At 40.1% G+C, this 24,363-nt stretch overlaps 1 protein-coding gene across 2 annotated transcripts in view; it reads left to right on the forward strand.

The window, feature by feature from the left end:
- Positions 1 to 10,756, forward strand: part of DEUP1 (deuterosome assembly protein 1) — an 81,590-nt gene extending 70,834 nt beyond the window's left edge. For both annotated transcript variants that reach the window (XM_059391689.1, XM_059391699.1), the window contains 2 exons: positions 417 to 531; positions 9,801 to 10,756. In XM_059391689.1, coding sequence (XP_059247672.1) covers positions 417 to 531; positions 9,801 to 9,977 — 292 coding nt within the window. In that variant the 3' untranslated portion in view covers positions 9,978 to 10,756. The remainder of the gene's footprint in view (positions 1 to 416; positions 532 to 9,800) is intronic.
- Positions 10,757 to 24,363: the final 13,607 nt, after the last annotated feature.

Consider the following 24,363-nt stretch of genomic DNA (forward strand, 5'->3'; position numbering starts at 1 on the left):
AATTCTGTTAAGAAAGCCAGCAAGGTTAAGTGAAATAGAGAATACAAAAAGAGGATTATTTAGAATCATCAAGGGCAGCAGTGTGAGCTGTTCTTAGATTCTTCCCAAATTGGGTATCATGTTATTGAATTAAATGGCAAAGAGACCCAAAAGTAAAACACAGAAAGGGATGCAATCCAGGGAATAAGAATAGAAGAATATTTTTAACAATTACCAAGTTTCCGGTTCACTATTAATCATTAGAAATGACTCATCAGGAAGATGATTTTCAAAGAGATACCGAGATAAGAAGCCCAAAGTTTTTGTGCTTCCCCCCGCCCAGCCACCACCTTTAGACATCAGAGAAACTACCTTAGCCGCGAGAATAAGCAGTGTCCTTGGTGTAGCAGTAAACGAGGACCATCCTTCTCTTCTAGACTTAGCCAAGATCGAGAGCCAAACAGAAGTGTGACACCTCCTCTGCCACCTTTGCCATTTCAAACCAAAGAAATGACAAGTCCCCTGGTTAGTGACGACGAAGTGTTCCCACTGGTGAGTGGCTTATTTTTTTCCTTTAGGGAGTGATTACTCTTACACTGATACCTATATACTGATGTACACATTAAAAAAAAAAAAAAAAAGTTGCTCCGGATTGGACTCCGAGGTGGGTCTGCGAGTCATCTGGCCATGCCTTTCCTTAGAAGGAAAAGAGATCCATAATGCTCCATGAAGTGTTTCTGTCTCTGGCTATTACCCTCGAGTGCAGGCCAGAATTACTGGTGAAAATTTTAAAATTTTAAAAATTCAAATTTTTAAAAATTCAAATGCTTAGGACTCATCCTTTGACACTGCATGAGCCCTCAATGATCTGCCTATTTTAAAGAGCAAAAAATGATCTTTTATGTCTGTTTTATTTTTTTTCTTTTTAAATTTTTTTCTTTTTTAGATATTTTATTTATTCATTTGAGAGAGAGAGAAAGAGAGCACAAGCAGGGGGAGAGGTAGAGAAAGAGGGAGAAACAGACTCTGCTGAGGTGGGAACCGATGTGGGACTCGATCCCAGGACCCTGGGATCATGACCTGAGCCAGAGGCACACACTTAACCGTCTGAGCCACCCAAGAGTCCTTTTATGCCTGTTTAAAAAAAAAAAAAAAATTCTTTTTATTGACTCTGACATACATACAGAAATACTCACAATCAGAATTGTTCAGCTTGATGAGTTATCACAGAGGGAACATCCGTGTAATTAGCATGCAAGTAACAAACAGAACATTGGTGACACTCGGGAAGCGCCTCTCGCATTCCCTTCCAGTCACCCCTTCCATTTGCTCCTAAGGTAAACACCACCCTGACTCTCAATGTCACAAATTAGTTGTGGCCATTTGTAAATTTTATGTAAATGGTATCATACTATATGTGTTCTTTATGTCTGGCTTCTTTTACTCAACATTACTTCTGAGGTCCATCATCCACATTGTTTTCTATGGCTGTAGTTGATCTATTTTTGTTTCGCTATAGTAGTCCATTGTACATAAATGCTACGTGGGAGAAGACTACAATTTATCCATTTTGCTGTTGGCATGCATTTGAGTTATATCCTGCTTGAGAATATTACAAATAATACCGCTAAACACATTCTCATATGTGTTTTTGGCACACATGTGTACACATTTCCATTGGGCATATTCCCAAGAGTGAAATTGCTAGGTCAGGGGATATTCGTAAGGTCAGTTTTAGGAGGGAATGCAAAACTGTTTTCCTAATTGTTTGAGCCAGTTAATACCCCAATAAGTAGTATATGAGTGTTCCTATTATATATTCTTTCCAACACTTGGTATTATTAGTCTTTTTAATTTTAGTTTTCCTGGTCAGTGTGTGGTAACTTCCTATTGTGGTTTTAGTTATATATCTGGTGAATAATGAAGCTGAGCTCCTTTTCATGTATTTACTGGCCATTTTTATATTCTCCTTTGTAAAATGTCTGTTCAATTTCCTTTCCCAGCTTCCTGTTGGACCACCTTTATTCTCATTGATTTGTAGGAGTTCCTTCTATATTCTGGATATAAGCCCTTTGTTGGTTATATAAATTTTAGATATCTTCTCCTACTCTTACTTGTTTCTTCACTTAATAACATCTTTTGGTAACCAGAAGTTTCTAATTTTTATACGCTCAAACTTCTGTGGTTAACATTTTTGGTATCCTATTTAAAACTGTTTGTCTCAAAGTTATAAAAATATTTTCTTCTAGAACCTTTGGCTCTTTACCTTTCATATTTACATTTATACCAGAAATCAATTTTTGCATATGGTGCAAGGTAGTATTATCAAACCCTTTTCCCATGAAAATATTCAATTGAATTTGCACATGTTTTCCATTCCTGTAGATGCTATTGAATTTTCTGTATCCAGAATCAAACTAATGACAGTTTGTTTTCTACTTTCATATCTTTATACCTTTTTTCTCTTTTTCTTGCTTTATTATACTAAGGCCTCCTCCAGTAAATGTTGAGTAGGAGCAGTGGTACAGACAGTATCCTTCTCTCATTCGCAGTTGAAAGAGAAAGCTTTCAGTAGTCCACCATTATGTATGATATTTCTATAGGTATTTTATAGATTCCTTTGAAAAGATTATGGAAATTCCCTTTTATTCCTAGATTGTGAACTTTGTTCATGAATTAATATGGAATTTTATCAAATGCTTTTACTACTGCTTTTGAAATGACCGAAAAAAAAATAAAATAAACCATATACTTTTTCTCCTCTGCTTTTCTTGTTAACCCAACTTTGAATTATAAACCATATAATTTTTCCCCTCCTCTTTGCTTGTTAACCCAACTTTGAATTTTTGGAATAAACTCCACTTGATTACTGTATTTGGTCTGTTCATATTGGCTTAGAATTTTTGCTTTGTGTTCACTAGAGAAATTAGCCTGTAATATTCCTTTGCTGTCCTTGTCAGCATTATGCTGACCTCATAAAACAGGGGGAAAATGTTCTTAATTTCATATTCTTATGTTTCTTCATTTTCCTTGACTTTCTGCATTGGTTTCTATACATAAAAGAGCCACTCTCCCTGTCTCAAGAAAATGGTCTCCGGTAGGTTGATTTCAGTCTTTTATTTTTCAAGTCTTGAATTTTCGTTTGATTCTTTTTTTACATTTTCTAGTTCTGTGCTGAAATTTTCTGCCTTATTATTTAATTTCTTGAACATAATATTCACGGGGTTTCTTAAAGTAAGTATTTACCTCAGAAAGTAACTAGTATTACTCTTACCAATTGCATTCACTTGTATTCAAAATATATTATGTAATTTTTCAGCACCTCTCCATGGTATACTCATATTGGATACAAATTATAAACATTGGCTACAACAGAAAATGTTTAAACTGGATGGCTATCCCATGAGTATTTTTCTGCTTTTCTGGAATCTATCCCCTTCTTTTGGAAGTAAGATTTAAGCTCTGGTGGAAAGAGAAGACTTAAAACCATTAACCCTTGAAGCCTTGAAATGCCAGAATTATTTGAACAGAATAAAATCTCATATCGACAAAGTAACTGAAATAAATTTCCTGATTTAAGCTACGGGAACCACTAAGGGGATTTAGCAAATTCTGTATCAACAAAATTTGGACCTTTAAGGACTCCAAAGTAAGCATTATCCCAGGGAAAGCAAACATGATGAATTGCTAAATGTTCTAATGTCAGCAGTTGTTGGCATTGTAGGATCGTTGGTTTCTTCTCAACTATCACCTCATCCGAGGGGCCTGGGCAACCAACCAACCAGAGCACCTCCCTCTTTATTCCCTGACCCCTTGTCCTGGTTTTTGTTTTGTTCATAGCACTTCACCATAAACCATTTTACATCTGCTTGTGTGTTTGCCTTCCTCCTTTAGAATTTAAGCTCCATGAAAGTAGGGATTTTTTCTTTGTTTACCATTGTAACCCCTGCACCTAAAATAGGGTGTGGCACTAGTAGGCACATAGAAAGCATATGAGATCATCTGTTTTATTAACTTAATAAGCACTAGGCTTTCTTCTGTCTCTAAAATTCCGTGTTAATCCTTTGAGGAAATTCCTAGCTCCACAGTCACCAGGAAAGAAAATTCTCTACTGTTTTAAGTCTGGGCATGGAGAACTTAATCTGTGATGTTCCCTGAAAGACACAGCCCAGTCCACTCTTCTGGGTCCAGTGGTTCCTCCCCCCAACACACACTTCTGTATTTTAATTTCTATGTCAATTCTGTTCCTTCCAAGACCATGAGGAACCTTCTAGCTGCTAATTAAATATGCCTTTAAGAACTCTTCTTCATCTTTTTTTCTTAAAATTCTCATGTCCTCTGGCTTCTATGACCCTATTCTTCACTGATTTCCCTGTTGTCTTTCGAATTCCTTTTTCCCAGTCTGCTTCCAAGCTTCTGCCTCCTATATATCTCCCTTAAATATTAATGTTCATCATTCAGGCATAAAATACACATATATTATAAGCATGAAGTGTATGGCAGGTTCTGTTCTAAACACATCTTTGATGAGACAGACAGGTCTACAGTCTGGCAAAAGAGAGGAATGCCCCACCCCACCCCCACCAAAAAATGGATGAATGAATTAACAAATAGTGTCCCAGACACAGTGGAATACTATTCAGCCATAAAAAGGAGTGAAGTAGTGATACATACTACAATGTGTTGGATGAACCCCCAAAACACAAGGCTAAGCAAGAGCAATAGGTCCCAAAGATCATATATTTTATGATTCCACCTATATGAAGGGCTGAGAATAGGTGAATCATAGAAACAGGATGCAGATTGGTGGTTACCAAGGGCGGCAAGGGGCATGGGGAATGGGGATCAGTGGCTTAATGGGTTGAGTTTCCTGTCAGGAGGATAAAACTATTTTGGAACCAGAAAGAGATGGTTGTTCCATAACATTGTGAGTGTAAATTGTAAAGGCCACTGAGTGATTCATTTGGTTTTATTTGATGTGCATTTTACCTCAAAAAAGGGTGGGGACAATTAAGGACTGGAAACAAAGGAATATAAAAAAAAAAAATCCAATAGTGATAAATTGTATGACAAAAAGAGAAGCCAGTGATGTGACAGAAAGTAACAGGAGTGTGAAAGATTACTTTCAGTTACATGACCTGGAAAATGCAGAGGGGACACTGAGGGGACCTAAATTAAGTTGAGACCTAAATTAACAACAACAACAACAACAAATGATCCAAAGATCTGGAGGAGGAGGTCTGCAGGCAGAGGGAGTCCCTGGTGCAGATCCGTAAGGCACGATCAAGTTTGTTAAGTTTGAGAACCAGTCAAGGAGCAGGTGGAAGAGTCTGGACCTAGGAGGAGAGAGAGGATGGAATGAAATGGGGACAGAGAAGTATTCAGAAGAAAAGATCTGTAGAGACTATAGGCCAAGGGAAGGACTTTGAGTTTTGTTTTTAAAATATCTTTTAAGAAGACCCTTTTGATTGCCAAATTAATAATAAATTATAGAGGGGCAAATGTAGGAATGGGGAGAACAATTTTCAGGCTATTTCAGTAGTCAAGGCAAGAGATGATGGTGCTGGCTTGGCTACGGTGGAGAGAGAGAAACATCTGGGATCTGGGAAATGGGGTGGAGAACACATCAGACTGACAGGGGGTTGGCTCTGGGAGGTGAGGGAAAGAGGGGACTCTGAGATGACTCCTAGGATGGCATCCTGAGCACCGGGTGGATGCTAGTGCCACGTGCAGACATGAAACACAAGGGGGAGGAGCGGGGTGAGAGGATAAAGCCATGATTTCTAGACAGGGCCCTGCATTCAATGTGTTTATTAGTCATGCGATGGGGATATCAGATAGGTGTTGGGATATGGGACTCTGGTATTCCAGCAAGAGATCAGAGCTGGAAACAAAGTATGGGAGTAATCAGCATGTGGCTGGCATTGAAATCTGTAGGGCTGGATGAGAATACTTTGCAGGGTATAAATGGGGAAACTGTCCCAAGACAAAGCCTCAGACCATAACACTTAGTGGTTCAATGGGAACCTTGAAGGAGAGGAGGAAAAACTGATGGCAAAGGAGGTGGGACCCATGAGCAACAAGGCTTATTTGCAGAAACAGCCATCAACAAGATACGAAGAAATAGAATCCACAGTAGAGCTAGAAGTAAGAGTCTCTGAAACTGAGTATGGCCTAAAATATGGCTAGAGGTGCAAAAGGGCGTGGAGAGGTGAGGGAGCTCCCTCCTGAGAAGGAGGCACCAGGTAATGAGTGAGAAAGTGAATATCCCAGGGAAGGGCAGTAGGACAGTCAGGCAGTGTTAACTAACCATCTGACATTTGCGGTCATGAACTTCAAGTGGAATCAGTCCCTGCAGTGATATAAACCCCCACCCGCCCATCTACCTGCCCCTCAGATGCAGGCATTGCTCAGGCTGTTTATTTAGGCCTGGGTTTTACCCAGTCCCTAGGACAGAGACAGGATACGGGCAGGGGGCGGGGAGGATGGGGGACAAGTTTCTGAATGGTTGTAAGGATGGATCTGGAATATAAGCAGAGTTAGAAGGGGATGAGTGACGTGAGAAAGTGGGGATACTAGACTAAGCTGGAAGGTAGCAGACGGGTTGCTGAAAATCTCCATTAATACACAATACGGTTATCATTGCTGACAAGGTCGAGAACATGAACATGGGATGGGCGCCTGAAATGAAGTTCTCTCCAAGATCCCATTTTTGAACGGATTTTTTTATTTGCATGTCTTGAATGATTTCAATCAGACTCAGGGCTTTAATTATCTATAACTTTGAAATATCTCTGATCCAGACCTATCTTTTGAGATCTGGACTGATGACCTATTGCATCTTCTATATGACAATCTGTCTGAGTCCCAAGTCACCTCTAATTCAGCATTATTCAAAATCAAAAGCACTTACTCCATTCATATATTAATTAAAAACTTTGTATATTTAAAATATACTCTGTGCCCAAATCTGTGCTAGAACCTGGGGAATCGAAAATAAGTAAGACCTTCACCCTAATGGGCCCCTTTTACTGTTTTATTTTTTCTCAGTAAATGGCATTGATGTCACCCACTCATCATTCAAGCCAGAAGTTAGGAAGTCATCCATCTGAGATCAGGTTTCCTGGAATCTGAGATGGAGATTCTTATGAAAGTGATTTACTGAAGGTAGTATTCTTGACAGAAGGAGAGTCAGGGAAGCAGTCTAAGGGCGGGGAGAAAAGCTAAACAAGGGTGAGGTCTCAGCAAGAAGTTAACTTGGCCTGGTCTCACCAGGAGCTTGGAGCATGAATTGCATGACAGAGTAGGTTTCCTTGGTGACAGGAAGTCAGGCGTTCCGGGCCTTGTGTCCATCAGTCCTTGCTTCTGGGAGGAGAGGGAATGGGCTGAAGGAGCTACTGCAACTTCTTGGATGAGGCAGGAGGCTCCAGCCCAGCTGAGGGTAGGTGTCCAGAGAACCAACACCCCCAGTAGCTGGGGAATGGATGTACTAGCCCACTGAAGGGAATCCTCATAGGGCACCAACAGCTTCTGCTACCATCTGCCTCTTGAACCGCTCAGATCATATTCTCTTCCTGTTGTTCATTCCATTCCGGCCTACCTTCTCCAAGCTTCTGGCTGGCCGTAATTTCTGGGAAAGGCTCAAGAGGAGGGTTAGTGCAACACAATACAGGCCTTGATGCTGCAACTGGTCTCAAGGACTTGACTGCTAGTCATCATCTCTTCACCCATTCTAGACGCCCATGCCCTTGCCAGGATGTGGCTACTTAAACAGTTAAGAGTAGGCACGAGGGTATTAAAAGAAATCTCAGTGGCTCATTTGAATATCAGACATGTTCCTTACAACCTCTGTTATGTAGCAATAGTCTTTTTTATTTAACATTTTCATTACTTATTTGACAAAAAGAGAGAGAGAGAGAGAGAGCACATACCCACAAGCAGGGGAAGCAGCAGAGGGAGAGGGAGAAGCAGACTCCCCGCTGAGCAGGGAGCCCAATGTGGGGCTCAATCCCAGGACCCCAGGATTATGACCTGAGCCGAAGGCAGACGCTTGATGGACTGAGCGCGCAGGTGCCCCATGTAGCAGTAGTCTCTGTGGTGATTAGGGCCAGGTACCTCTGCTGGGGTAGTACCTCTTTTCTGAGCCTCTGATCTTGTTGGAATGAGGTGCCCAAGGTGGCTAGGTGGTGGCTAGTGCTTTAAGTTTAGTGAGAGTCTTATAGGTCTCTTGTTGGAGGCATTTTCCTCTCTGAGACCAACCACCTCGATACTCAAGATACAAAGACAGAAGGTCCAAATTCTCCAAGTGGGTCAACAGAAATGACAGAGAGTGGAGCCATTCCTCCATCTTCCCTTCTGTTCCCAGATTCCTGTGTTCTACCTGTTGGAAACACAGTAGTGTGTAATAGCCATTGGTTGACTGTCTACACCATATCCCGGAGAAGGGTACCCCATCCTCACAGGGTATAATTTCCCAGCTGATGTCCCAGCCCTGCCTTCAAGAAGTCTATCAGGCTAGCATCCTCTAGAGGGTGTTGTATGCAGGAAGCCCAATGAATGCCAATGTCATGCCCCACTGACATACTGCTCTGCTGCAAATTAGGTTCCTTTAGTATTAATCAGGATCCCACATCAGTAAATCGGTCTGTCTGTGAGCTCTCAGGTAGTGGTCAAGGCCAAGGCCCTTTGGGCAGGAAAGGCAAACCCATAGAATACATGTCAGTGCTGATAAGGATGAAACATTGCCCTTTCCAAGGTGTAAGGGACCCTGTGTGAACTGATTGCCAAGAGGCTTGTTGGTGTCCTTGAGAGATGCTGCCCTGTTAGGAATTCCTCAGCTTTGGTCTTTGTTGCAAGCAGATGAGATACTCAATAGCAACAGCTAGCTAACTTAACCTTGGCAAAAGGCAGACCGCACCATTGGACCCATCTGTAATTTCCACTGAGTGGCTAAGGACAGAGCTTGATCCAGTCATCCTACCCACTTCTTAGATGCTCTACCTCAACCAGGGCTCAGCAGCATTACAGGAACTGTTTTACAAATAGTATAGAGTTCTCTGGCCTTGTTGCAGAATCTTAAGGGCCTTCAATGCAACTTGCCTACTAAACTCACCAGAGGCTACACAAGGCAATTTTTTTCTATCAGAGACTCCTCTAGTGTGGGATCTGCTAAGTCATTTGGTATAAATTAGGACTTCACAGGTCACAAAGAATCAAATGAACACTCCCATATTACCACAAAGTGTGTAACTGGGCGCTCACGACTGAGGCTTTGTCAGCTCTAATCAGACAAATGAGCTGCGTTCCAGCACTAGGGCCTTCCCCACGAGGAAGCTTCTCGTACGGCAACATGCACCATGCTGCCGGCCCTCCCCACCTGGCCAACTCCAGACAGCAGTTAGCTCCCTTTTTCCTCTAGTCCTTAATTTTTTTTTTTTTTTTTTTTTTTTCCTATTAAGCTTTCCTTGCCCAAGTTTACTATAAATTCATTTTAGCTTTTTGGAGTTGCCTATTTTCAGGTGAGTAACCTCGGTTTGACAAATTGGTCAAGTATGTTTCAGGCAAGTTCCATGTTGTCCCTGCTTTTGCAGTTGGACACAGTAATATTCGTTTCTAGAGCTTTGGAATATAATGGTGCTGTGATGTTTTCGTTCCGTCAGGATTTCCCGAGCAGTCCCTGGATTACAAAAGCAGGGAGAGTTTAGCGTGGATTATCTCCCTGAGAGTTGCCCTTCGACCATGCCAGGGATGAAGCGCGTCTGGAAACAGGAAGGTTTAGAAGGCTTTGTGTTTCCTCATCTAACATTTCTTTCTGTCTTTAGTCTCCCCCAGATATAGTCTTCCCAGCCTCTCTGGCTGCACAGCATTTCCTTCTGGAGGAAGAGAAACGAGCAAAAGAATTTGAGAAACTTCTAAATACGCATATTGATGAACTGCAAAGACATACAGAATTTACTCTTAATAAATACACCAAGCTAAAACAAAATAGACACGTATGAGCTTTTAAACTCTTTTATTTGCTTCCCCCACCCCAAGAAAAAAAAGCTCTGGCAAAATATTTACAAAGCTGAATAATGAAACTGAGAAATTTTGTTCTGTTTTCTTAAGAAATCATTTCTGTTAGGCAGCTAGAAAATATTTTGTTCGATAAAGCTGTTTGTATTTCTACATTTACATAGTAAATTGTTTGGCTGCAGAGTAATGAGAAAATAAACGTTGACTACTCCAAAAGAGATTTGTTTCCCCGTCTAAGGAATATTGTGGAATTCAATATGGGGCTTTTCCCCCACTTGAATCGTGTATACTGAAAACGCATTTCGTCTGTAATAACACAAAATGAGGAAAAGAGAATGCCGCCTTCCAAATACCAACGCATCGAGCACAGCTCACTTGTTCTAGGTCTGGAAACTCGAGGATTTTTAAGAATGAAAAGACATTATTTTGAGCTATGTCAACATCCTAAAATTTCTTTTAGGAAAAAAAAAAAACAGTACAGCTTTACTGGTTTCGCGTTCATCCTTGTAATGTCTCTGTTTTAACACAATGAGACATGGAACAAGCTATTTACACACTTAACATATATGTGCCAGCCAGAGATTAAAGCTTTCCTGTTAATGTTAACTACTTCATGGACATGAACAAGATCAAGAAGATATAAAACATTACTATTGTGACATTCTTCTCTGTAATACCTCTGTTGTTAATATAATAAAGGAATACAAAATTCTGTGGACTGAAAACATAAATGCCAAATCTGTATACAACAGTAATAGCATGGTAGTGGACAATAAAATTCAAGTTACAAGCATGTAAGCATGACAATCCATTCTTTCTTTAAAAATGACATTTATATAAAGATTATGAAAAATCCCTCTATAGTCACTCAAGGTAAGTCCTACAGCTTTTACGGTTTTCTTTTTCTCTTCGAAAAGACTAAATCTCAACATACTGAAAGATGAAGTCAAGATGTCTAGATAAGTATCATTGTCATGCGAGAAATGCAGAGCCCCGTTCCCTTTAGGAGATGGGACCGTGTACAGCTCTTGATATTTGAAGAAAGCCTTCACACAGCAATATCCATTCCAACTCAAAACAAGCCTGTGAAGTCAGCAAGGCTAGAATCCTTGTTTCTGGGAATCCAGCTGTTAAGAAACTTCTAGAATCAGGGTAATCAAGGGAGTCAGAGATGCCTGGCTTTTAATTATTGGCTCCAGCTCTTCCTACTTCCCAGCTATCACCTTTTGTAAGCAAGCAGATGGTGAGCAAGGCTTATCCACAGAAACCCTGTTTCATGACAAAACATCTGAGGGGTAAAAAGTCTTCAGTGTACACAAAAAAGTCTATATGAGAAAAATAACAAGTTATGGCGCTTTAAAACTTTTTAATAATTTCTAGCCTGGATGCAAAATATTTTTCAGTGTTATCTTTAGAAGATGGGAAGAAAAAAAGTATGTGTTAGGAAAAGGGCGTTCCAGAAACAATTCTAAAAGCTTTGTATCCGTAATGCAAATGCAAACAATGCAAAAGCTTAAATACATGTATCTTTACAATCCCCTAAATCTGAATGCCACTTCATTCTTCTCAGGCTGGAGACATGATTAAAAACTGTGTGCTGAAATAAAGATCTAGCTACAGTGTTCATAGAACTTCGCAGAGTCAAGAGAGCATGAACTTGGAGCACGTCCAGGACTAACAGGGAATTTGCTCCTCTGGATTATTATTTCAAGTCCCTAAGCAAACTTCTTTTAAATCACTAGTTCAGCATTGCACTTAATACGGGCTTTCTTAAAACAGTAGTTTTCAGTATTTTTTTGCTTAACAGCAGGATTCATTGTTCAAAAGGAATCAAATGCTAAAGCCTAGCATAGATATGATCAAGATAAAAAGCAAGCCAGCTCTGTTTGCCTGCTGAGAGCAGGGAAGGAGCAAGGCCCCCCACCCCCCCACCCCTCCACCGCACTCTCTGGCTCCTCCTTGGCCACTCCCACCCTCCAGAGACCAAAGGATACCAGTTATAGCCTCCTCCCTTCTCCAAAAGCCATGTTAGCCCATGATTTAGCTATAACATGACAGAAGGAGGAGAAGGAAAGAAAACCGGGGAAAGACCCCGGAGGCCATCTAACACTGGAATTTGGCTCAAGGAAGAAGTGAGACCTGAGTTAACTTTTGCCTCATAATAGCTTCAATATATACTTTAACTTCTCAGTTACTCAGGAGCATATTAACTGGCCTGGGAATTCAGCATATTTGCAGGAGGGAAGGTGGGCTGCTGGATAATCAGAGGTAACCCTCAATGTCAGTCAAGACAAGTCTGGATTGTCTGTTGACTGCTGCTCTGGCTTCGTGGAGCTTGGAGTCACCCACTTACCAGCCCCCGAGAGGCAGCCCCAGCCAGGTCTCACTCTGGGAGAACCACCAGAGCCAAGCATCCTAGAGGCTGCCTCATTAGAGGGCCTCCGTGGCAGGGGGTTTGTCCAGGTCCCTGCTAGGCCTCACCCACGGTTACCCTGGCCCAAGCAATCTAGAATTAGAATTTCAACAGTGGTATGGGGTTATCTCTTCCCCATTCCACCATCTGCACTAATATCAATTTTCTCTCCATCTATGTGCCTCCTGTCTCTCCAATGGGCCCGAAAGATCCTAGAAGAGAAGAGTCCTCTTAGGCTACCCTGTCTCCCCTGTTCTCCTAGCACAGGTCCTGGTCATGGGAGGCATTTGGTAAGTAGTGATTGATGGGACAATTGAATCCAAATATGGCAGTGGGGGAGGGCGATACCTTCAGCAAAGAAAACGAATAGAGCAAATTTGAGGCAGTTTATGGAAATGACAAAACACAAGACGTATGAAATTGTCAGCTGCACAAGAGTGTACAGACTATAAAAGTTTGTCTGAAACCTGATGGATGTGAGGGGGACCTTCACTATTCCTTCAGCTCACACAGGACTGTCTGTCTGAGTACACATTCCTTTTTATGTTTCAACTATGTCTAGTAGGACTCTGATACAGAACATTAGCCACGGTGCTTCATGGTCAGAGCAAATGAAGCCCCGAGAATCCTAGGACTTGAGCAATATGGTAGAAAGTGTATGAGGGATTTGGGCCCAAGGACTTAAAGCCCCGTTAGCAACTGAAATGGTGCCCGACACTTCCAACTCTGTAGCCTAGAGTGTCACCAGGAGCTAAACTCTAAAGGATAAAATATTTAAACTAATAGAAGGTTCTTCCCTCCTCTAACGAGGTTGCCCCGTGGCCCAGGGATGACAGTGAATGGACTATGGGCCTACTGAGTCCTGGCTGAGGGCAAATCCTGAGGGAAGGTTTTCATGACCTCCAGGGAACTCTCAGGGCAGAGGTGAGGCCAGAATATCGGCCCGAGTCACAGAAGTCACCCTGACAGCGTTCAGAAGCTGCCACTCATCACTGTCCTCCAACATGGGTCAAGAGGGGTCAGTCCTATAACAAGAATAAACATGAGTCAGAGTCAGGTGGGCCATTAGTGTCATGGCGGCCAACAATCTCATCACAGAGCAGCACTGCCAGGTAATCCAGAATCACGAGGTTTCAAACAGGGAAGTCTTCAGCAGGGCCACATGTAGAGTGGAGGAGGTACCCAGAGCTGTTAGCTAGCCCCCTGACCAGACTAGAAATTCTTAGGTCTGAAAGGTTCTTGATGGTTAGGATAGCTTAGATCTGTTGGAGGCAAATGACTCCCCATACCTTGGCCCCTTGACCTCCAGAAAGGTTCCATTTCCTTATCTGTGATCAGTCATAATACTGTGTCCAAAAATGGTTGAGGGTTGAAAGAGGTAATACACAGAAAACAGTTAAGAGTCTGGAACACAGAGAGTACTCGGGAAATGCTAGCTGTTAGTCCTTATTGCCCTCCTCGTCCTCTGAGGCAACAGGTCTGAGCTCAGAAAACAAAATATATCCTCAAAGAACAATGCCATCATTTATGCAAGGCCATGTGCTAGGCACTATAATATAAAGTAAACCTATTTCATCACTAGCAGTTTTATTAAGAAATAATTTACGTGCCATAAATTTCACTCACTTCCAAGGGTATAATTCAATGATACTTCACTAAATCTACAAAGTTGGGCAATGACTACCACAACCCAATTTGAGATCATTTCCCTCACCCCAAAAAGATCTCTGTGCCCATCTGCGGTCACCCCCTCTCCTCATGTGCAACCCCAGGCAGCCACCAACCTGCTGTCTCTGACATTTACCTGAACATTTCCTACAAATGGATTCATATAATATGTCGATGTTTGCATCTGCCTTCTCTCATTTAGTAATTTTTGGTGGTTTGTATTTTAGCATGCATCAGTTTTTTGTTTTTGTTTTTGTTTTTGTTTTGCTGCCTGCTATTTGGTTGTACAAATAAACCATATTTTGTTTATCCATTTCACCCGTTGATGGACATTTATTGTTTCCAGTCCGGGGCTATTCTAAATAAAGCTGTTATGAGCATCTACCTACCAGTCTGTGTGTGGATATGTTTTCATTTCCATTGAGCCAATTGCTGGGAGGAGAATTTCTGAGTCACATGGTATATTCATTTTTAACTTCTAAGAGAAACTGTCAAACTGTTTTCATAAGTAGCTGTACCATTTTACATTTCTGCTAGCAATGTAGATGCATTCCAAGTCTCCATATCCCCTCCCATACTTGTTCCTCTCTCTCTGATTATAGTCGTTTCAGTGTGTGTGAAGCGCATTCTAGTTTTGATTTACATTTCCCTAATGACTAATCACATTGAGCATCTTTTTGTGGGCTTATTAACCATATTTTTTCGTGACATGTCTATTCAAATCTTTTGTCCATCTTATAATTATTTCTCTTCTCACTGAATGATAAGAATTCTTCATATAGTTCGGATTTAAGTCCTTTATGAGATATCAGATTTGCATAGATTTTCTCTGAGTCTGTGGCTTACTTTTCATTTTCCTAATGGTGTCTTTTGAAGTGCATAAGTTTTTTATTTTGACGTAGTACAATTCATTTTTTTTCTTGTATGGATTGTGCTTTTGGCATTGTATCTGAGAAATATTTGCCCAACCCAAGATCACAAATATTTTCTTCTGAAAGTTTTATAATTTTAAGTTTTACATCAGGTTTGTGATCTATTTTGAGTTAGTGTTTTTGTATTGTGTGGTGTAGGAGTCCAGATTCAGCTTTTCAAATATGGCTGCCATTGTCCCGGAATCATTTGTTGAAAAAATTCTTTCCCCCATCAAATTGTCTTGGTACTTTTGTTGAAAACTTAGTTAACTGTAAATATAAATATAAATACACACACACACACACACAGAATATATATACTCTGGACTCTTAATTCTGTTCCATTGGTCTATCTTGGAATCTACCCATTGTCTATCCTTAGGCCTGTACTACATAGTCTTAATTCTTGTGGCTTTGTACTAAGTTTTGGTATTGAAAAGTGTAAATCCTCCAACTCACAGGATTCTTTTTTTTTAAGATATTATTTATTTATTCGTGGGGGGGGGATAGAAAGAGAGAAAGCTCGAGCAGTGGGGGCAGAGGAAGAGGGAGAAACAGGCTCCCCATTGAGCAGGGAGCCCGACATGAGACCTGAGATCATGACCTGAGCTGAATGTAGACACTTAACCAATGGAGCCACTCAGGTGCCCCTACAAGTTTGTTTTGGTTGTTTTGGGGCCCTTTGTATTTCCACATAAGTTTTAGGACTAGTTTGTCAGGTTCCTGATGTTGCAAAAACAGGACTGCTGGGATTTTGATAGGGGTTAAAATGACAATTCTCTCCAAATTGATCTATACTGAATCTCAACGTGGTGAGAATTACCATCTTCATAAGAGAATTGCTGTCCTAGGAGTCCCAGGATGAAACTCATAGGGAAACTCTCTTGGGGAGGCACCCTAGGATAGATGCTACAAAATTGACAATTTAAACCGAATCTCTTCCTCCCTTGCCTGCCAAGGAGGGGGGAAATAAAATTCCCCAGGACCTAAGTGGTTAGAGGAAACCATACTTATTTTGACACTGACAGTCGATAACTGATCACTAAGATCTCTGCTGTGTCACAAAACCCTGAGGTGTGGCTTCCTGAATACGATTCACTCACATAGAATTGATATGGAAGAATCTATCAGAGATAAAACTTATTGGCTTTGCATGAAACACACAGAGTTTGAGTTGAAACTCAAAATAAGTTTTCATTTATTTCATCAATATGTCTTTTGTAATGGGGATGCCTGGCTCAGTTGGTTAAGCAGACAACTCTTGATTTTGGCTCAGGTCATGGTCTCCAGGTCCTGAGATTGAGCCCCACCTCGGGCTCCGCAGTTGGTGGAGAATCTGCTTGAGGATTCTCTCCTTCCCTTTACCCCTCCCCCTGACTCATGCTTCCTCTCTCTCTCTCTCTCAAATAAATAAATAAATCTTTTAAAAAATAGGTCTTCTATGGTGAACTACCTAAAAGATATGGTGAACTGCCTAAAAAATTATTATAGAAGATGAGGCCAAAGGGCCAATACTAAGACTATGCTATATTGTACTTGAGGTATGCACAATAGATCTGTCTTCATCAGAGAATTTTATACTTTAAGATGATAAACTATAAAAGAATGGAGTTAACATTCTCCCCATTTGGTATGATCTCTTTCGGGTTTTTGTTTAGTTCTAAAAACAAGAATATTACAAGCTTTGAAATTCTTCATTTTCACCAGCTTGGGGAAAATTTTCCAAAAGTCAGTACTGTTTGAGCTGAAACTATTTCCAATCCAAACATATCTCTTAGCTGAGATAAATTATTTGATGGGTAATTCCCAAATGATTTTGATGGATAAAATTGTGACTAACCAAGCTAAAACAGCTCTTTGGTTTCAAAGTTTGCTACATACAAAGTTTGCTACATATATGTGTGTGTGTGTGTGTGTGTGTATATAAGTACATGTATGCCGTATACACACACATGCATACATATACACACATGAAGCTCTTAAAATAACAAAAATGAGATAGGAGAAAATTTTTGGAAACAAATATGCTTATGATATAGGTTGTGATGGTGGTTTCATGGACATACACTTATCTTCTAATTCATCAAATTATAGGCATTAAATATGTACAGCACTTTGTATGTCAATCATATCTCAACACGGTGGTTTAAAAAACAAACATGAGTCAGGAACATCTCAGAGCTTGGGAAATATACACGTAGTTATGTCACTATTTTTAATATTAAAAATATGAGTACTTAAGAAAATAGAGGATTTGGGGTGCCTGGGTGGCTCAGTGGGTTAAGCCGCTGCCTTCGGCTCAGGTCATGATCTCAGGGTCCTGGGATCGAGTCCCACATCGGGCTCTCTGCTCAGCGGGGAGCCTGCTTCCTCCTCTCTCTCTCTCTGCCTGCCTCTCTGCCTGTCTCTCTGCCTACTTGTGATCTCTCTCTGTCAAATAAATAAAATAAAATAAAAAGAAAATAGAGGATTTAATGGCCCAACATAATTAAGTCATTTTGGAAAATATGAATTTATTTCATTGAAGATATTATGCTACCTGGATAAGGTACCCAAAATTTTGAGTCTGTTGATAAAGCCAATCAGTTTATAGTACTTTGCTATATGACCCTTAGCAAACTAATACACTCGTATATCCCAAACTTAGAGCTGAGAAAGCTAACAATCTTGAAATGGCAAGGGACACAAACAAAAAATCTCCAGCAAAGCCTGCTCTCTCTAAATAAAAGAAAAGGGGCAGCCTAGCAGGGCAGAAAACTTTTACACAATAATCACTTTGGGGCACCTGGCTGACTCAGTCGGTTAAGCAACTACCTTCCGCTCAGGTCACTATCCCAGCTGGGATTGAGGCCCTGCAACAGGCTCCCTGCCCTGCAGGGAGTCTGCTTCTCCCTTTCCCACCACTGCTCCCGTTGCTTGTAATCTCAATCTCTCTCAAATAAATAAATAAAATTAAAAAAAAAAAAACAATCACTCCAATTCAGCCAAACACCCCAGAAAGAACCGTAGCCCCACTCTCACCCCCACAAACAAATGTAGACAGAGAGCCCAGATTTCCAGCCTTATCCCAAACTCTCTACCAGAGTAAAGGAGAAGTTGGGTGGCAGAACTCGCATCCCCGTCAGGAGGTGATGAGGCATTCCCCCTCAGCAGTTTCAGTGGAAACTACATAGGGAGCCCCCATGAAGCAGTAACAAGGCAACCCTAGTCCTCTCCAGTAAAGTGATAATCAGTGGAGGACATGGAAATTCAGGATACTTACCATGGCTCAGTGATGATGAGGTCACTCTCTCCCAACAGTGTCACTGGACTCCATGTAAGAGGCAGTAGTGAGGCTCCCTTACCCCATCCAACCAGAATAGTATCAGCAAAAGACTACTGGGGAGCCAGAATTCCCACCCTTCTCAGCAGTGATGAGGAAGCCCTCTCCCTTTGTATTAACAGAGTCAACACCTCGACTTTTCACTACCATCTGGCAGTAATGAGGCTACACCCCAATTCCCTGCTCCAAAGTTGTGAGAACAGGCCTACCAAAACATAGCATTTAAATAAAATCCAGATTCTCACAATGTAGTGCCCCAATATTTAAGTTTCAATCAAAACTCACTTGTATCAAGAATCAGAAAGACCTCAACTTGAGAAAAGACAATCAGTAGAGGACAACAGCAAGAATGCATAGATGTTAGACTGATCTGGCAAAGATTTAAAGTAGCCATCATAAAATGACTCAGGAAGCAACTAGAAACACGCTTAGAAAAATGAATATATAGGAAATTTCAGCAAAGAAATGGAAGATAGGAAGTGAAACCAAATGGAGGTCTTAGAACTGAGAAATACAGTATCAAATAAAAACACAGCAGATGGGCCCTAAAGTAGAATGGAGGAGACAGAGGAAAGAATCAACAAACAATAGGAATCACCCAATTTGAACAACAGAAAGAAAATAGAATGGAAAAAAATCAACAGAAAAAAATCTCAGAAATACGTAAAACTATAACAAAGGACCTAACAATTGTCTCACTGGGATCTTGAAAGAGGAAGAAAGGGCAGGGCTACAAAAGTACTCGTAGAGATAATGCCTGAAAATGCCACCAAAACTGAACCAACCCCAAACAAGATAAACCCAAGGAAATCTACCCTATGACACGGTATAGTCAAACTTACAAAAACTAAAAACAAAGAAAAAATATTGGAAGCAGGAAGAAAGAAACAAGACCCTGTCTATAAAAGGAAAACAATTTTAAGTAAGCAGATTCCTAATCAGAAAACATGAGACCAGAGGTAAATGACATAACATTTTCAAGTGCTGAAAGAAAGAACTATTAACCCATAATATTATAACCTGGTGAAAATATACAGGAATGAAGAGGAAGTCAAGTCATTCTCAGATGTAGGAAAACTAAGAGAATTGGTCATCATTAGATCTACCCTAAAAAAATTAAGGTAGTTCTAGAAACCAACTAACTAACTGAATAAAAGGATGGATGGATGGATGGATGGATGAAAGACATTCTTCCGAAGTGCCCTCAGAATATATGTCAAGGTCACAACATGAGTCATCAAACAAACCTCATCAAATTGAAAAGAAACTAATTAATAGTATATTCTATCACCACGACAGAATCAAACTAGATATTAATAACATAAGGAAACTAGAAAATGAATAGGAAAAGAAAGAACTGAAAATCAATAACAGGAACATCTCCAAACAGTTGAAAACTAAACAACATTCTAAATAATCAATGGGTCAAAGGGGAAGTTGCAAGAGAAGTTTTAAGATATACTGAACTGAATGGAAATGAAATGCAACATAAACTTTGTGACAAACAGCTAAAGCAATGACAAAAGGGAATTTTATAGACTACATGAACACATTAGAAAAGAGAAAAAGTCTCAAATCAATCATGTAAGCTCCTCTGTCAAGTATCTAGAACAAAAAGAACACACTAAATCCAAAAGAGGCAGAAGGAAGGAAATAAAAATGATGAGAGCATAAATCAATAAAACTGAAAGCAGAAAAACAGCAGAGAAAATCAGGGAAACAAAAAGCTGATTCTTTTCTTTAAAAAAAAAAATCAATAAAACTGACAGATCTCTAGCAAGACTGACAAAGGGGAAAAAAAAGGAAGAAGACACAAATTACCAACATCAGTAATGCAACAGGGGACATTACTGAAACTCTGCAGAAATCAAAAGGATACTAAGGGAATGCTGTGAACAACACTACTATGAAAGTCGTGAACACAAATATTTATGTGACAACTTAGTTGAAATGGACCAAGTTCTTGAAAAACACAAATGGCCACAACCCACCAATATCAAGTAGATCGCTTGAACAACCTTAAAACTATTGAGGAAAGTGAACTCATAATTTTAAAACTATCAAAAAAGAAATCTCCAGGCCCATGTGTTTTCACTAGGAAATTTTTTCAAAAGCTTGAATAAAAATGAACATGAATTCTGCACAATCTTTACCAGAAAGATTTCTTAAGCTAACATTACCATGATCCCCAAGCTAGATAAAGACAGTCCCAAGAAAGTACAGACCAGTATCCCTTAAGAATATAGATGTAAAAAATCCTTAACAAAAGATTAGCAAATAGAATTCAGTAATCTATAAAAGCAATTATATGTCATGATTAAGATTTATACCAGGAACTCAAGGTTGTTTCAATATGCAAATATTAATCAATGTAATCTGCCTAAAGACACAAGAAGACTAAAGAAGAAAAATCATATGCTCATATTGACTAATGAAGAAGTAACATTGGCAAAATTAAACACCATTTCATGATTTAAAAAAACTCAGAAAAATAGTAATAGAAGGAAACTTTCTCAACTCAATAAATAACATTTACCAAAAAACCTATGGATAATATTTTACTTAAAAGTGAAAGAATGTTCAGGTCCACAGCAAGTACGTCCATTCCCACCATTTTTACAAACACAGTGCTGGAAATTTTAGCCAGTGTGATTAAGTGTAGAAAAGAAAAAAAGGTACCCAGATCAGAAACAAAGAAATAAAACACTCTATTTGCAGATGACATGATTGTCTGTAGAAAGTCCCAAGAAATCTACAAAGGAAGTCATAGAAGTAAGAGGTGAGGCCAGCAAGCTTACAGAACACAACAGAAACATACTGAAATCAATTGTATTTTTATATACCAGCAATGAACACCTGGACATTGAAGTTAAAAATATAATATCATTTACAATCATTCAAATAAATGAAAGTAGGTATAAACCTAACAAAACACATATAGAACTTTTATACTGGAACACTGAGAAAGAAATGAAAGAATATTTAAATAAATGATAATGATGGGTTGGAAGACTCATAGGAAAGATTTCAGTTTTCCCAAAATCAATATATAGGTTTACACAATTCCTATCCAAACTTCAACAAGATTTTTTTGGTAGACATAGACAAGATTATTCTAAAATTTATATAGAAAGGCAAAGGAACTAGAATAAGTAAAGGAATTTTGAAAAAGAATAAAGAAGATTCAGTCTACCCAATTTGAAGACTAAATATATAGGGAAAATAAGCAAGACATAAGACATGTTAAATTTCATACTTTATTTAAAAAATCAACTTTTTTTTTAGTAATCATCAAATTGTAAAATATACAAAAATGGATGATGGGCTTAAATGCAAAACTATAGGGGCGCCTGGGTGGCTCAGTGGGTTAAGCCTCTGCCTTCAGCTCGGGTCATGATCCCAGGGCTTATCGGGCTCTCTGCTCAGCGGGGAGCCTGCCTCCCCCTGCCTCTCTGCCTACTTGTGATCTCTGTCTGTCAAATAAATAAATAAATAATCTTTTTTTTAAAAAATGCAAAACTATAAAATTTTTAGGACAAAAACATAGGAGAAAATTTATGGGACCTATGAGAGCTTTTACACATGAAGGGAAAACCGTCTATAGAAGGAAAAATTGATAAATAGAATTATCAATTTTAATTAGAATTTAAAACATTTGTGCTGCTAAAGGCCCTGTTAAGGAAAAAAAACAAAGTGCTGGAGCCCTGGATGGCTCAGTGGGTTAAGTGACCTCTTCTTGTTTTAAGCTCAGGTTATGATCTCAGGGTCATATAATTGAGCCCTGCTTGGGGCTTGGTGCTCAGAGGGGAGTCTGCTCCTCTACCTCTCCCTCTGCCCCTCCCCCTGCTCACACTCTCACTCTCTAAATAAAATAAATAAATGTTTAAAGAAAAGGAAAAAAAAAAAACCTACTGGGAGAAAATATTTGCAAACCACCTATCTGAAAAAGAACTAGCATCTAGAATGTGTGAAAAGTTCTCCAAACTCAACAGCAAAAAAAAATCCAATTAGAATATGGGTAAAAGACATGAAGACACATTTCAGTGAAGAGAATATACAGACTGCAAATAGGCACATAAAAAGATGTTCAACATCTCTGGCCATTAGGGAAATGCAAATTAAAAACCACAATAAGGTATCACTACACATCTATCAGAACAGCTAAAAATTAAAAAATAGTGACAATAGGAAATGCTGGCAAGAACGCAGAGAAATTGGATCACACGGCTGGTAGGAATGTAAAGTGTGCCTCTGCTTTGGAAAACAGTTTGGCAGCTACCGTATTCGATGTAGCAATTGCACTCGCTGGCATCCATCCCAGAGAAGTGGAGACTTATGTTCACACACACACAAACCTAGCCATGAATGTTCATAGCAGCTTTATTCATAATAGCCCCAAACTGGAAACAACACAGATGTCCTTTCCCGGTGAGTGATTACAAAAATAAGCACAAAACGAAGTTCAGAGAGAGAAATGGTCCCCGCAGCAGGATCGGAGAGATGCCTGTCGTTGGCTGAGAAGGTGGAGAAGGGGGACCACAGAGCCCAGGAACTCAGGCAGCTTCTAGAACCTGGAAGAGATTTTCAAAGCAAAACCAGAGTCGGAACCTTTGCAGAACGGGACAAAGAGAAAATTACTAACGGGTCTTGGCAGAACTGGGCAGAGAGGAAAGACAATCGCTAATGCAGAGCTCATCTCCAACACGACATCTGGAGCGGAGTGGGCACTGCACTCCGCAGAGCCTCTCTTAATAAGGACGTCCCGGAGGGCGCTGGGCAGCAGCGCGCACGCTCACCCTTGTCCGGGGCACCTCGCAGCTCCAGACTGGGTGGGCATCTTATTCTTCCGGTTTTCCCTCCCCGCGACCCGGAGTCGGGAAAGTATGTTACTGAAAAGTGACTTTGTAATGTCAAATGTCAACGCTCCTATCATTCAGTGCTTTCTGCAAGTCAAAAGACTTTTGGTAGACAGCAAAAGTCAAAAGACTTTTCAGAATTTTGGTGAACTTTTGTATTTTGTGCTTTTTCCAAAGAAGGGTATGTGTAAGTGAAAGCAGAACGGGGGGATAATGGGATGATGAGAGCTTTGGGAGTTGGGTTCTCTGAGGAACCGATGATGCTACCCTTGACTGTAACTGTGTTGCTGTTGCCATTGTTTAAGATTTTATTTATTTGAGAGAGAGAGAAAGAGAGCGCCCGAGCAAGGCGACTGGCAGAGGGAGTGGGAGAAGTAGACTCTCCGCTGAGCAGAGAGTCGGATTAGGGACGATCTCAGGACCATGATATCATGACCTGAACAGAAGGCAGACACCTAACTGACTGAGTCACCCAGGTGCCCCCTGTAATTCTTTTTGTAAGCACAGTTTGATTTTTAACTCTAAAATTAGATGGTCACATAAATTCACCCTAAAGCCCCCACTAGTTGGACTCAGCATATCATGTCCACTACAGACTTTCAAGAACCATTTATAGTACTCAGTTTTTTAAAATAACAGTGCTTTTTCAAAACGTGAATAGGCTTAAATAAGTTACATTCATATTTGCTGTTTATAATTGGTATCAGTGTAGCTTCTGAGTTATCCCAAAATATTTTTTTTAAAAGATTTTATTCATTTATTTGACAGAGAGCACGAGCAGGGGGAGCAGCAGGCAGGGAGAGGGAGAAGCAGGCTCCACACTGAGCAGCCCAATACAGGGGCTCGATCTCAGGACCCCAGGATCATGACCTGAACTGAAGGCAGATGCTTAACCGACTGAGCCACCCAGATGCCCTCTGAAATATTAACTCGTGACTGTTTCTCCTATTCTCAATTTTAAAAGAAAATCCAAGACTAAGTTACCAAGCAATCTTAAACATCTTCTATAAAACTATGCTGCTATAAATCATGTGACTAAACACTATTAGAAACAATTCTAAAGAAAACAGGGCACATCCAAACCATGGAATAGTAGTCAGCAATAAAATAAACCAACCAATTCATACAAAACCTAGAGGACCCTCCTGGGAATTATGCTGAGCGAAAAAAGCCAATCCCAAATAGTTACACTTCGTTATA

This window comes from Mustela nigripes, chromosome 1 (genome assembly GCF_022355385.1).
Source record: "Mustela nigripes isolate SB6536 chromosome 1, MUSNIG.SB6536, whole genome shotgun sequence".
NCBI lineage: Eukaryota > Metazoa > Chordata > Mammalia > Carnivora > Mustelidae > Mustela > Mustela nigripes.